Source organism: Podarcis erhardii (genome assembly GCF_964252035.2).
Source record: "Podarcis erhardii genome assembly, chromosome: 1".
In the NCBI taxonomy this organism is placed as follows: Eukaryota; Metazoa; Chordata; class Lepidosauria; order Squamata; family Lacertidae; genus Podarcis; species Podarcis erhardii.
In genome coordinates this window covers 49,541,526-49,557,187 of record NC_138497.1, presented here as the reverse complement: position 1 = coordinate 49,557,187, position 15,662 = coordinate 49,541,526, and the positions used below count along the sequence as shown (strand labels likewise).

Genomic DNA, 15,662 nt, shown 5'->3' with positions numbered 1-15,662 from the left:
AACACCCTAGCTACTGTATTCTACTGTAGTTGCAACTTCCAGATTGTCTTCAAGGGCAATCCTACATAAAGTGCACTGCAGTAATCCATCCTGGAGGTTACTAGAGTATGGATAACTATAGCCACACTATACCTTGCCAGAGAAAGCCGTACTAGATTCTTTCAGACTGAAAGAACCTTGTGAACCTTTCTGAAAGTAGCACTCCTTTCCTACCTATGGATTTGCTCCACACAGAAAAACAGCATGTCATGGAGAAAGCTAGGTGAAAACCTTTTTGCCTCATATTTAATTTTCTACAGAAAGGAAGTAATTTGTTATAGAGGAGCATGCAATCATGTGAGCCCCCACCTATAGTCAAAAGTTATCCAGTCCAGAAACAGATTTTACCATTTTAATGCAATTGGCCCTAATAAAAGAATGTATGCAATCAAGATGTTCTGTACTGCTGATGAAGTTTTCCAAGCAGATTCTACCAAGTATTGAGCATTAATTTTTGGATTTTAAAAAAAATATCACTTATATAATCAGTTAGTAATCAATCTGTTCATTAAGTGATTCGCATCCCATTAGTTTTAAAGTGGTGAAAAACAAGAGTGTTACTTCCAGAAGGACTCGTAAGACTTTTCCAGCTAACATTCTCCTTTCCCTTCCTCCCCCACAACAAACACTCTGTGAGGTGGGTGGGGCTGAGAGACTTCAAAGAAGTGTGACTGGCCCAAGGTCACCCAGCAGCTGCATATGGAGGAGCGGAGACGCGAACCCGGTTCACCAGATTACGAGTCCGCAGCTCTTAACCACTACGCCAGATTGTAGCACACCCCCTTGCTTTTTTCTGTACTCTCAGAAAGCAGCTGTGCCTCACCTGGCAGCAACTGCTCTTCAGTCTTTGGCAAATGCTGTTTCCAGAGTGAGGTACTGCTAGTGCCACCAAGGACAACAAAGGGTCAGTATGTGGCAGCGCTTCCATTTCTCCAGGAGGTCAGGGAAACACAAAGGTTTCAGTCTAGAAAACTGCTTCAGCCAGCCCTTAGCCTGGCCTGGCCAGTTTTCCTTCTGGAGAAGGCAAAGTGGGGTACATGTATAAGGGAAGTGATATTATAAGGGAAGTGATGTGTGAATATCTCTTAAGTTTTACTGTTCTTCAGATAGGAAACATTTGAGCATAGATATGTTCTTTTATGAATTGTACTGCCAGGAATCATCTGTCAAGTCCTCTATGGGAACTTTTTAAAGACAAATAATCCAAAAAGCATCTTCTTCAAGTTAGCAGGTAATAAAATGTGTGATACTGTACAAGATTTCTTCACATGTTTTATTTTCAAGGGAATTTCTCCAGAGTAACAGTTGTCTTATTTCTCCAGAGTAACAGTTGTCTTATCTCCCAATGTGGAAGGCATGAGCAACCCTTGCCCATGAGGGAGGGAGATAAAGTTTAAATTGAGGGTTGCAATCTTAAAAGCACCATTAATTGCACTGAGGAAAATTTCAGTGATCTGTTTGATTACCCTGGATTTTCCTTGTATATTTGTAGTAGTTTTCACTCTACTGACAGGCAAAAACCTTTTAATTTAAAGAGACTTAGCCTGTTAGGCTTCAGTTGTTGTCTTTTCATTTGTATTTCTAATTTAATTATGGTTGGTATCCAACATTAGTCATACTCTGAGTAACGTGTTGAAATGAATGGACAGGACTAACTTAGGCCCATTAATTTCATTAAGTTTACTTTGCATAAAACTTAATTGGATGCATCCCTGTTTTTAACTAGTTGCTGTTATCTAACTTCATTGTCATTTTGTTTACTCGTTTGTGGATTAGTGGGGGGGGTTTAATTATGGATTTTACAATTAGCTCTCTTTGGCATTTTTAATGGAAAGATTGATTATAAAGATTATGACTAACGATCCACAGGAATATTTTGTTTACCTATTGATACAATACATACACCTATCGTTATTTCTCCATGTTCCTGTTGGTGTTCCCAATATAGAGGTGTGGCATATGAGATGACTCGCAATTCTTAGCATTCCATATTGGCAGTGACAGTGCAAAAGGAAAGTTAGTGGGAGCTTTTACTAAGCTGTGTGAAAGAGTGTATTTTCTAGCAAGAACTTCATGAAGGGCAGAAAATCACTGGATGAGGCACCATAGGCTAAAAACTCATTGGGAAAATACATTACATGGGAGCAAAGTTTCAAACCTTAAATCTGCAGTTGGCTATGCTGTGTTGTGTTCTGGTCTGTAACCATCTTTTTTACAATAAGCCTGATAAGCGCAGTCAGATTAAAATTTATAAAATACTTTAAAGGTGTGCATTGCATTCCTGTTTTGTTTGTTTTTACAGTCATGTGAGACAGGTATATCCTGATCATAGCATGGCAATTGTAAATGCTATGCTGACTTATCAGATGCTCTTGTCCATTTTCCATCAATCCAAATCCAGCTTTTTGGTTGTGGTATGACAGATGAAGCAAGAGACAAAATTAATACCTGCTGGGTGCATATGAGCTTGCTAATTTGTCCTGTCTGCTAATGTGAGTAAAACATAACTGTTGTTTGCTTTGTATTAGCTGTATTTTAACCAAAGACTACCAAAAGTTGCATTGGCATTTGGTGTAAAATACATTATATAGACACATGTGGCATATACATTTTAACGTGAAATTGCCAGAATATTTGGGAAAGAGTAGAAAAGTAAATATTAGAAATTAACTCTCACAAAGATTATTTGAACCCTATATTAAGTGGGTTATATAAGCATCAAATCCTTTTTTTTAAATTAACTTTGTTTCTTCACATATGACAGCATATTTTTTATCAGATCATTATTCTTTACAAAAGGTTTTCACCAGTTAGCAACGTGTAGATTTTGAGGTGCTTCCAATTATTTTGACTCTCTATAAAACCAGTTACTAGCAGGTATGTAGTCAGAAACTTTGTGGCGAGGGGAGCTAAGGATACAGCAATTGATGCCGAACAGCCAGAACTTAGGTACACATTGCCATATATGTTTACAAGTATCTAATTGTATTAAATATTTTTAAAAAACAGTTTCAAATCTTTCAAAGTTTAAAAATATACCTTGTGCTTTTCAGTACCTTTGAACTCATTGGCCAGAACTCTGGAAGGTAGGAGCAGCTAGAATAGTTCCTGCATGCTTTTCCTTATATCTCTGCAAGTAAAGGGGCTAGACTAAAAACAAAAAACCCACAACCTTGAATATATATGTAAAGGGGTCTGGAATTTCCCTAGTGAGGCCAGCTTCCCACATACTCCCTTACAGCTAGGTGCCTGGTTCCTGGGTTCCAGCACACACCATTATGACCAAGTAAGGAAACCTAGAATTAAGCCTATATAGATAAGGGTGTAGGGTCATGGTTCTCACTGAGTTATTTGGACAAGAAAATGGTCAGTAATTTGGGAGAGAGCTAAAGAGGAAGGAATCTGCCCCTGGGGTTGTGGGTGTCAACATACAGGTTTAGTCCCCAAGTCACTGATATCCCTGCATATACTGTTTTTCTTTCATCCATGGCTGCCATTCATTCCAGTGGGGAAAACTAAATCACTGCAATTTATGACAACTTTGCAGTGAGAACACAGCTTGTCCACCATCACTGATACAGGGATGACCCAGCAAGGACGCTTTGGGTGGGAGAAAAATACATCTCTAGGTACAGAACATACAGATTTCTTCCCCATGGTCCTTCTGTGTATTGGCCTTCTCTTAAGACAAATCCTGCCTGTTCCAATGAAGTGTGGCTTGCTACTTTACATATAAACAGGGAGTTCTCATTGAGCTTTCCGTAGTGATATGCATGTTTATTTTTTGTATGATGCAGATTACAAGAATGACGTATTTCATTACATTTTTCTAAACTAAACTCAGTGTACCTGAAGTTACCGATTCAGTCGTGCTAGTAGTGGCCAATGGGGCAGCAGAGGCAGAGCACCACTGCTCTCCCAGCTTCCTAGCACAGTGTGTTGCTGGTGCTTACCGGAGTGGCAAGGCATGGGGAACTCAGTACAGCGCAGCATGGTGGAGCCAATCTGCTGCTTTTGCCATTATGCACCCAGACTACGCAGAGCTTCCTGCACCTTGCACTCCCCTTCTAGTAAGCACCAGTAACATGCTGTGTTTGGAAGCCAGGAGAGCAGCAGCATCCCCCATCCACTGCTGCACACAGGTTTAATTAAAAATGTAAAATCTCTTGCAATTTTCTCTGAACGTGACTTCTCTAAAGACCTTTCTACTTAATATTAGATCTCCCAATGGACATTATATTCTATCTTTAACTTCCCTCATGACATTAGTAGATTTTATTCACTTTGATATATCCAACTATATTATTTGCATTGTTGTGAGAAGGGCAATTGCATCTATAGAAGATGCTTAGAAATTCTCATACTGTTATTCCTCAGGACATATTCTCCAAAGAGACGTCTCATTCTGTTGGGTGACCCTTCTTTTCTGGAAGACTTTAGTTATAACTTCAATTTCTTCCTCATTTGTTACCACCACTCCAGATCCCTGTGTCATACTTTAAACACAAGTAACTTGTATCCAGGTGAGAAGGAGAGATACTGGAGATGCACAAAGACCTCCCTTTCCACATAATGGTCTTATACATTGCCAAGGAAGAAAACAGGGCTCCTATGTGCATAAGTGTAGCCAGGGGGTACAGTTGCCCCCCCCATCAAGTAAATAAAAATACTTAACTAACTGACCAATTACACTGCATAATGTCTGCCCACCCACCAATAAATTCTGACTATGCCCATGCCTCTGTGGAAGCTGTGCTCACAGTGGGAGTGGATCATTCCCATATTCTTAACATATGCTTATAGGTTTGAACTTTGGAAGTAAATCTTTGCAGGTCTGTTCCTACACAAGAAGGAAACCGTTGTGGGAAAGTGATGGCAGATAATTCTTTCAATGATGAAGTATGAAATGATATGCACTCTAGATCTTATCTAACAGTTGAGATGTTTGGAGAAACTGTTGCAATTGTCACAACAGTGACTATCATTCATGTTTACATATATACATGTTCATTATGTAGTCTTAACTGTTCATTCATAAGTTACTCTTTATACATTTTCATTGTTTTTTGGTGTTTCTATGATGGTGTTGGTTAGATAATTCTTTCAAAACATATAACTAACGTTCATAGTTTCCTTTTATCTGGAATATGACATAACAGACGATGATACAAATGTGTTCAAAGTTAATGTATAAGTTTACAGAGACCAAGACAGTTTCAAGATACCATTTATCAGTGCTAGCTCTAAGATATGGGGCCATCTTGGCCATATGCCTTCCTGGGGGTGGGGGGGAGCTCCCTGAACAGGGCTGCAGGCACCTCACTACATCACTTTGCTTGCATTCTGTCCCTTAGCCCAAACCACATTGCCACCCAGAAGCAGAGAGCTAGATGACAGGAGAATGCTGCCCTATATCCTTTAATTGCCGCACACATGCTAGGAGAACAGATGATCAGGTAGTAACAAGGTTGAAGGAACCAATTTAGGAAGTCTGCAGTTAAGACACACTCACACACCTCTGGTGTGGTGAACTTCATAGATGCCCAGCTATGCTCTAATCATATGTGACAAAGACCTCCTGAACAGCTAACCCTATCCAGCTGCAGCTGGGGGCTGCACTGGAGTAGGAATGAGAGCTCACCATCAGCAGCACAGTTTGAATCTGGGACAGATGTTGTTAATCACTGTTAGTTTCCAGCAGCATTAACTGAGCTGAGACCATTTATAGTTTTGACATTCATCATGAGTGGTAGAGAATAAAATTTTAAAAATTGGAAAATATGGGGTTTTCATTACCTCTCTGAAAGGTATAAAGTAAATTATTATGATTCTTTCCCTCCCTCCTTTTCTGGCTGCTGCTTAATGTTATCCTGTAGTAGCCCATCCATCTGAATTGGTAATGCACTATGTGACTGACTACAATAATATTGCTATATTCAGAATTAGTCTGGACTAGCTTAACTGCATACCAAGATTGCTTGTGCATTCAGTTAACATTTCCGGTACACAAACAAAATACTGTGCCTACTATTACTGTTTCTTGATAGTTTTACTCTTGGAGAATATGTTCTGCCTGCTTAAAAAGATGTATTTACATTTGGTTGCGTTTTTTGGTTGTTGTTTTTGCAGAGATGTATGTATCCCCCTCCCCCCCTTTTAAAGTACTTGGAATGTACAAATTAATAGTCATTAACCTGCTTGCTTTTGTTCTCCTTCAGTCCAGATGATTTACTTAATGCCTTGAATGAGGGTATCAGTCGTGCTGATGTAATCATCACATCAGGAGGTGTGTCCATGGGTGAAAAGGTATGTGCAAAAACTGTGTTGAGGCCGGGAAGTTAAGACAGAGATGAAGCAATAGGAAGAAAAATATATTCAGAAATGACAAGTGCTAATGATAACAGAGGAAATCTGAGCATGGTCTCGATCTCCCATTGTTGGGGGGAGGCCACTTGAAAGGTTTCCAAATTAAGAAAGAAAAACCCTTAATTGTTGTTTCTTTTCTTTTCTTGTGTAAGCCACCCTGAAAATATCAATTGGTCATTGAAGGGCAAGTGTAAAATTCAGAAATAAATGTATAAAAGAAAGGGTAACCATAGTTCACCGCTGCTAGGCTTTTAGATATTCTGTGTCGCTGAGAACCAAAGATATATTGTATTCTTCTTGTTTAACAGGACAAAGAGCAACAGGGTTATGTGACCCATTGCTAAGCTATTATCACTCCATACCTCAAACTATTAGACACTGGTGGAATGTTTTTGTGATCTAAATAGAATTGAAGAAGTGGTGAGATGAGCTTGTGAAGCTGTGCCACATTTTCAGTAATTGTTTGGAAAAACCTTTAAATATGGGATAACTCTGGAATGCCTGAGTTTTAAGAATGCGGCATAAGTAACCTACGTAATTTGAGGATCCCTTTGCATCTCAGTACACCAGGCAAAGGATCATTCTGGTCAGAACTAGCCCACACATGGAAAGAATTAACATATTAGTTGTTCTTCCTCTGTTCTGTGGGTGGCAATTAATGTCCATTCTTAACTGGTCTAGTGATTTATCTAGTTAATTTTGATAGTAAACTTCACTCTGACATGCTGATTAATTTGGAAACCCCCCAAGCGTCAACATCCAACTTCTTAGAATGACAAGTGGGGTTCAGTAATAAAAGATCTATGATTGCCATTTTATTATATTTTATGTGTTTTTATGTATTTGTAATTTTTTGTTGGCTACCTTGAGTGCCATTTGATAGAAAGGCAGGCTTCAAATTTACTTAATAAATAAAACTTCTAGGACTGGACAAGGTGTCATCCTACATATCTTAATTAATACTTCTGAAGAATTAGGTGTTGTAAATACCTTGAAAACTTTGTTTTTATTTTTAAAACAGGACTATCTTAAACAGGTGCTGGACATTGATCTTCACGCTCAGATTCACTTTGGCAGGGTTTTTATGAAACCAGGGTGAGTAATATTTCCCAATTAGATATGGACTTGGATATACTACCAAATAGGCAAAATAGTCCGATCTGGTAGAAGTTTCCTATAATGCCAGCAGACACAGGTTTGGGGCTTCAGGAACATTTTACAACTATGTAGTGGCAGAGGAGAGATCTAAAAGGGGGGGGAGAGAAAAGGTCTGTAGGATGAAACCTCCCTCGGCCTGAAAAGTGAGATGAGTGCCGCACCCCATAGTTGCTTTTGACTGGACTTAACCATCCAGGGGTCCTTTACCTTTATTTACCTTCCTCCTGAAACATTCCTTAAGTCTTTTAACCTCACTGCACAGATACAACTCTAATCCCCTGTCACTTACAGATGTATTGCCAATCAATCACTGTATAAAAGACCAAAGCAGGATTCATCTTCAGTTTCTCCCCATTACACACTGAGAGTTTCTCTGCCCCGGCTGCTGTTTGAGGGGACAGGGAAAGTCATATCAACTTTACTACACATATTTTGTTTCACTAAACATTACAGGGGAGATAATAAACTTGCTTTTAACATTGATTTCTATTGACAATTTTAAGGTATAATTTTATTTTTATAGTTTCGTTAAAAACTGTTTAGAGGGTCTGTTTACAATTGTTTTATACAAATTTTGTTAAATAAATAGTTTTAGCAGCTGACTTTTTTTCCCTAGGTTGCCAACAACCTTTGCAACTTTGGATACTGATGGTGTAAGAAAAATAATATTTGCACTCCCAGGTAAGGTTCGTTGAATTATAATTATAATTGTCCTTCATGGATAACACAAACAAAATCCAAAACAAAATGCAAAAGCTTTTATGTTTGGACCTCTAGTTCCTAAATGAATAATCTTCGTAATCTCGCATTTGTGCACTATATACTGTTACATCTTTAATATGCAATAATGCCTATGGCTCTAGTGAAGGGAACCTGCAGCTTTCCAGATGTTTTTGGACTATGACATCTGTCACCCCTAGGCATAGGCAATGGTCAGTGGTGATGAGAATTGTCCAACAACATATGGAAGGCTCTGGTTCACTATCCCTGCTGCAGGTAAAATATATCATCTGTTCCTAGCACAGCTGTACAGCAAAGTAACATTGAGGGGGGGGTCATTTCCTAAATAATTCTACATTGCTGATCTATCAACTGTTGTGGGTTTTTTCTTTTTCCTTCAGGGAATCCTGTGTCAGCAGTTGTTACCTGCAATCTTTTTGTTGTCCCAGCACTGAGAAAGATGCAGGGAATCCTGGATCCTCGTCCCACTATCATAAAAGCCAGGGTGAGTTTTATACAATGAGCTTCTGAGGCACTCTGTGTAGTCACTGGTGTGCACCCTTCCTGATTCCTGCCGTTTTTGCACATGGTGTAAATCACATACAGGGAAATTCAGGCTGCACCATTAAAGTGAATTTGGTGCTCTTGCGCTACAAACACAGCAACTGAGATAATAATTGCTTGCCATTTTGTCATATAACTTCCCAACAAACAAATCAAAATGACTGTTCAATAAACAGCCAACATTGTATTAACCACCCTGCAAACTTTGTACATGACATAGTATTTTCTTTCTGTGCATGCTTTTCCAGTTATCATGTGATGTGAAATTGGACCCTCGTCCAGAATATCATCGGTGCATACTGACTTGGCATCACCAAGAACCACTGCCTTGGGCACAAAGTACAGGTTAGCTGTTTACTATCGTTTTCTATTTCTTGTGCTCCTTGACTGGGTTTACGGGTTGCAGAATATGAAGAAATAAAAGGAAGCGTGAATGACTTGTGCTTTCTCTACTTGTGATGGTCACGTACCATGTGAAAAGTAGTCCCAACCTACCTTCCCACAAGCTAAGATGATGATGTTGTAGATGATGATGATGATTTCTATACTGCCCTTCATCCAAGGATTACAGGATGGTTTACAATATAAAATCTCAAAAATACAGTAACAAACAAAAACAAAACAGCCCCCTCAGTTTCAAAGGCCATAGAACGCATCTTGGAAATTGCACGGCTTCCGAGGTGCATTTTTTAATTTTTTTCTTTGACTCTGCAGCCAGCCCATTGATTCTTGGTTTTTTTACGTTTTGGAAGTCAAACAGTCTCCCAGAACAGATCACGTTCAAAAACCGAGGTTTCACTGTACTTTAGTTTTCACAAATAATGGGCAGGATTCAACTAATGAATCTCAATAGCAGAAGCCCTATGAAAGCACTTTCACTTGTACAACATCGCTTCCACCCTCTCCTCCTCCTGCATTCCCCAAGGTTTGATATGGAGGGATAGGAGAGCCCACAGAACAGCATGCAGGGTAGGAGAGGGGGGATTGTTCTGTCTGGCAAGCCAAAATGCTTGCGCTAACTGAACAATCAGATTAGAACATTGAATCCCTCCCAATGTTTTGTTGTTTAACACTATAGAAGCAAAATCTTCAAATACTATTGCTTCCTGTTCTTTGAACATGGATACTACCGCCAGCAAGCTGTGGGTTTAACCACAGAGCCTAGGACTTGCTGATCATAAGGTCGGCGGTTCGAATCCCTGCGACGGGGTGAGCTCCCGTTGCTCAGTTCCTGCTCCTGCAAACTGAGCAGTTCGAAAGCACGTCAAAGTGCAAGTAGATAAATAGGTACCGCTCCAGCAGAAGGTAAACGGCATTTCCGTGCGCTGCTCTGGTTCGCCAGAAGCGGCTTAGTCCTCCTGGCCACATGACCCTCGGCCAATACAGCGAGATGAGCTCCGCAACCCCAGAGTCGGTCACGACTGGACCTAATGGTCAGGGCACCCTTTACCTTTACTACCGCCAGCATGACTACTATTTCAGAAGAAGGAGTTTGGACTATATGAAGAAAAAATATTCCATCAGATAATAAGGCCACAAATTATGCAAATCAGGCTAGGAGCCCATATTACTACCCCTAAAATATACAGATACAGATATAGATAGACAGTTACAGATAAATATATACAGTGGTACCTCCGGTTGCGGACAGGATCCGTTCCTGAGCTCCGGTCCGATCCCGAGGTTTCCGCAACCGGAGGGACCGCTTCTGCGCATGTGTGTGCGGCGGTAGAGTGCTTCTGCGCATGCACGCATAGCAAAACCTGGAAAAATACTTCCAGGTTTTGCATGTATGTATCCCGAAGGATACGTAACCAGAGGTGAACGTAAGTAGAGGCACCACTCTGTGTGTGTGTGTGTGTGTGTGTGTGTATGTACTTAGAGATGCATATACAGTGGTACCTCGGATTAAGAACTTAATTCGTTCTGGAGGTTCGTTCTTAACCTGAAACTGTTCTTAACCTGAAGTACAACTTTAGCTAATGGGGCTTCCCGCTGCTGCTGCTGCTGCTGCTGCTGCACGATTTCTGTTCTCATCCTGAAGCAAAGTTCTTAACCCGAGGTACTATTTCTGGGTTAGCGGAGCCTGTAACCTGAAGCATCTGTAACCCGAGGTACCACTGTATATAGATACAAATGCACACATACATGCACACACTACCTTTCCTCAAGAATGTGCTCAAGACAGCAACAATAGACTTTAGACTCGCCTTCACCACCCTGGTGCCCTCAAGATGTTGGCTGGGACTGATGGGAATAGTAATCCAAAACATCTGGTTGACGAAGGCTGCATTGGTCTCATGGCCACTGTGTCCATCTTGAGAACCAAGAAGCTTCACCCATTTTCCCTGGCATACTGTGCTCACTTAGGTCTTGAACAATGCTATTTTTCTAGAAAAAGAGGTGCCGGACATCACCTGAGAGGTGGTGGAACTGCGTTCTGGGGAGTTCTGGCTGAAAAAAAAGCCCTGGTCTTGAGCTGAGTTTGGTTGGGAGTGATCCATTTGTACTCATTGTACATTGTAGGGGAGTACAGATATTTTCCCTTCAGGCTTTTTTTCTTTTGCTGGGAAAACAAGTTTTACTAGTGTTCAGACTGTAATGTATCATTTCTAGCAATACTTTAATTCCCTTCATTGTCAGCACCTCAAGACTTTTTCTTCTTAGGAGTGTGTGAGGTATTACATAACTACTGGACATTACATGTGATGTCACTTCCAATGAGAGAGCCTCCATTATACCTCTACCCAATGTCTGGGATAATGAGAGATGCTAAAAGCTTTTAAAACCTTGCACAGCTCAGGATAAAAAGCTGACATATGTTAGACAAGTTGCCCACTTCAAACTCAAGCTTCCTTTCTAATAAAACTCAATATCTAAGTTTGATATTGGAAATGGAAAAAATATATCTAGATTCTGGAGTGTATTCTTTGAGGCTTATTTAGTTCTAGAAGATTTTAAACCATTGCTAAAAATTGCACAGGAACATCATTTGTAAACTGCTTTGTCCACACCAGTGTTCAGATTCTGGAATACTAGCATATTTATAATGTGCCTAAAACTGCTAGATATGAAGGAACCAAAAATAACACTATCATCTGTGAGTGGTATATGTTAAATGTTAAGGCTAATGTTATATGAAATAAATTTGGGGGTAGGGCTGTAGTAGTTCAGTTTTGACACATCCTAGTGCAGACTGTAATTTAGTATGGGGTTATTTGGAAGATAAACTAGGAAAGTGGTGCATGTGATAATTAAAATGTGCAAGCTTAAAATAAAAAAGATGTGGTAAAAAGGCATTTCTGCGTGAAAATTCTAAGGGGGAAAGAGAGATCTATTTCCTGGATATTGCCCACATTTTACTTCAAACAACAGATCTTCACCATTTGTGACCATTGTCGCTTTAAAATTATTTTTTGGGAACTGGCTTCATACGCTGAACTATTCTGTGGCATTTACCCTGCTAACAAGACTTATTTGCTTCTCTGTAGGGAACCAGATGAGCAGTCGTCTGATGAGTATGCGCAGTGCCAATGGACTGTTGATGCTACCTCCAAAGACAGAGCAGTATGTGGAACTTCATAAGGGCGAGGTGGTTGATGTCATGGTCATTGGAAGACTATGATGTCACCAGCAAGAGAGAAGTTTTGATGCATGTCCACATATCATTGACTGTATCCTGTAATATGCAACGGCACAGCTAGTTTTTCTGATTTGGATAAAAGTTGATCAGTATAGTCAACACCTTGAACTATATTTCAAATGAATTTAAATAAATACCTTTTAAAAAAAAACTTTAAAAACTAATCTTAAAGAAATCTATTCTGATTATATCAAAGCAACTTTTTCCTTTCTTGCAATTGCTTTGTGTGTTCAATGCTAGTTCTGATAGCGGTAGCTTTTAGTAGACAGCGGTAGGTGCCTGCAGAACTTGTGTTTTTTCTCATCTTTAAGATACAACTACTTATGCTCTTAAAACAAGGCTGTCTGCTTATTTATACTAGCGTAGACAACACTTGGATTTCCCTTATTAGTATGCTTCATAACCGCTTCACAGAAAGCTTCTGCTTGTTCTTTATCTTGTATCTCGTGTTGATGTGCACAGTGCCAAAAGCAGAGTGGCTGCATTGGGAACCCGACCAAGCCCCGAGGTTTTCACCCCTTGCTGCGCGTTCAGGGATATCTGTCATCCCAGCAGCCACCCAGCTCAGTACTATTGGGCAGTAACTGGATACCTTTTGTTTAAACAAACAACAAAAATTGCTTCCTTAAGTGCTGACAGCCTTTTTAACCAATACATTTAAAAATGTACAGAATTAAAATCTTAAAAAATCAAAGACTGATCTTGTACAGATATTAGTGTTACCAGCATTCGTGTGGAAATTAAATGAGAAAAGAAATAAAACTAATGTTAAACAACTCTGTACCATAACATTTTCTGTAATGATACTGAAACTTAAATGAATAAAAAAAAATCCTGGATCATTATTTAAAAGGTGACTGTGTTAGCCTTGTTGTTTAATAAGAGAAAAGAACTCTCCTTTCTTTTGGGGAGGTGGGGATTTTATGGTTAAAGAACACATTTGAGCAAAGAGGATGCCAATGGGGAGATTTTGCAGAGACCTCTCTAAAAAAATATGAAGTGCTATCTTCTTGTTTGTGCAATCTTAGACTGGGGTCCCTGGACAGAATTTCAGTGAATATGTTGCACTGATGTATACAAATAGACAGGGATCCAAAGGACCACATGCAGATTACCACACACATACCAGTGCTTACTGGGTGCTCCCCATCCAGTCCTTTACATCCCTGAAAAAAAGACACTCCTGGTGTTGTGGGATACTATGGAGTCAGGCTAAACTTAGCAGAAGAGGACATAGCTGGAAAGGGAATTTGGCCATTACTATCCTGCACTTAGTGCTTATGCACGGGATTGTTTGGATCCAGCTCATAAAATCCAAGTAGGCAATTGTCAATGCCACCTATATAGAGTATGTGTCTCTAACATTGAGATTTAATTTAATTAAAACATTTGGTCCTAAGAAATTGACATCATTGCTCTAAGACACAATGGTAACACATGTAGATAATTAAGTCCTGAAATAATGAGCTGAGATTCAGGTGTAGAAATGGCAACATTGATTGCCACCACTACTCTTTCTGTCAACTTCCCCATCACTTTTACAATTGTTTATTTTGGAAACAGTTTGCTGCAACTAAAGTATAGTGTATACCAAAAGTCACTAGGCTAAAATAGATGTATTTCCAGGTTACTAAGTAAAAAATGCAAGTAATTCAGGCAGACGGTTTTAAGAATTGCCTTTGAGATGTGGAATAATGAAACAGATTTTCATCTGAGTTCTTCATGCAAATAGATTTACTGTTGTTATGCCTTCTTAACAATATTTATTTTTTAAAAAAGACTCACATAAAAAGTACCCTGTACACAGTACAACTATCACATAAACCAACTATGTGAATGTAGCATTGTCAGGTGTGTGTGATATTGTCTGGTGCATAGGGCACCTAATTCATTCTTTTATTTGTTTATGGTTAGAATTTAGATAATCTACCCATCCTCTTTTCTGCATTAACTATATTTATTATGACTATAAAATACTTGAAGCTTAGTGCAGAGAAAAGCTGTGGCAAAAGTGTTTCAGGTACACGCATCATTGTGGCATCAGGGAGCTGCCCAATAGTGTACTGAGAGTTTGGCTATGTTACAGTTTCAAACAGCTCAAGATGTACGTGGTGTTTCTTTCACAGGATTTGTTGTACTGCTTTTGTATCTTAACTGCTGAATTAGAAATGAAGCACATGTTTACAAATAGTTGTTCATTATTTTCCAGAAAAAAACTGCTCCCAATCTTCACTGGCACTACTTCCTCCCTTGTGCTGTTAGGGGGGTATGCCTCTCCTTATAATATTAACTTATAAAAATATCACTATGCATTGTTCCGTTGAGCAAAACTCTTTCATGAATGCATGACTGCACAAAACAATGCCAAAAGAACCCCCAGCTGATCCAATGAAAAATATGCTTTCCCGTTGTGTGATCATTTTTTGTGTCAGCAATAAGAAGAAAATATTGAGAAGACAAAGACAGCGCAAATATGGTGACCAGGCAAACTGGACTTTTCCTCTCCACACATTTAGCCCTTTTCAGTGGTGAACCATGTATATATTACACCTATTGCTAATTCTTAAATATTTTTGGAATACAAGTCTGGCATCAACCTTTCATTTTCAGGTTCGTGCTTTAAGTTAACAGTGCAATGACCCTAGAACTGCCATCATTGCCAAGATTGTGCCAGCTACATATGTAGCACTATCTGCTTGGAAGCCCAATAGCAGCCCAACACAATTCCCAGATGACCAGGTGGAATGTAAGGGTTCACATGATGAAAACTACACCTGCACTTTATATCCGGTAGAAAAGGTGACTTTATACTGTAAACTGCCCTATGATCCTTGGATGCAGGGCGGTATAGAAATTTAACAAATAAATAAATAAAATAAAAGCTGTCTTGCCTTGGGAAAGGGGCAGTTCTCTGCCTAATCAGGAACATTGGTGAACAACAAGAATAACAAGGAAGGTCGTATCAGAAAGTAGCCAAGCAGAGGAACCAAGAGGAGGTGAATTCATAGTTCAAAGGCCAAGACAAGATCAATGCAAATAAGGCTGTTTTAGCAGGCAGAGTGGAAGGAGTACTTGGAGCCAAGTTGAAGAAACAGTTGAGAAACAGGGATTACGTGAAATACTGAACTCACGCGTCAAAATATTCTGCTGAAATAAAAAAAGCTTGGGTCTA

The 15,662-nt window shown here is 39.5% G+C and overlaps 1 protein-coding gene across 21 annotated transcripts in view; it reads left to right on the top strand.

Moving 5' to 3' along the window:
- Positions 1-13,347, top strand: part of GPHN (gephyrin) — a 246,328-nt gene extending 232,981 nt beyond the window's left edge. For 11 of the 21 annotated variants that reach the window (XM_081855750.1, XM_081855731.1, XM_081855734.1 and 8 more), the window contains 7 exons: positions 3,093-3,125; positions 6,258-6,345; positions 7,427-7,500; positions 8,180-8,244; positions 8,685-8,788; positions 9,096-9,192; positions 12,339-13,347. In XM_081855750.1, coding sequence (XP_081711876.1) covers positions 3,093-3,125; positions 6,258-6,345; positions 7,427-7,500; positions 8,180-8,244; positions 8,685-8,788; positions 9,096-9,192; positions 12,339-12,472 — 595 coding nt within the window. In that variant the 3' untranslated portion in view covers positions 12,473-13,347. The remainder of the gene's footprint in view (positions 1-3,092; positions 3,126-6,257; positions 6,346-7,426; positions 7,501-8,179; positions 8,245-8,684; positions 8,789-9,095; positions 9,193-12,338) is intronic. The other 10 variants (XM_081855745.1, XM_081855744.1, XM_081855747.1 and 7 more) reach the window with 1 other exon arrangement.
- Positions 13,348-15,662: the final 2,315 nt, after the last annotated feature.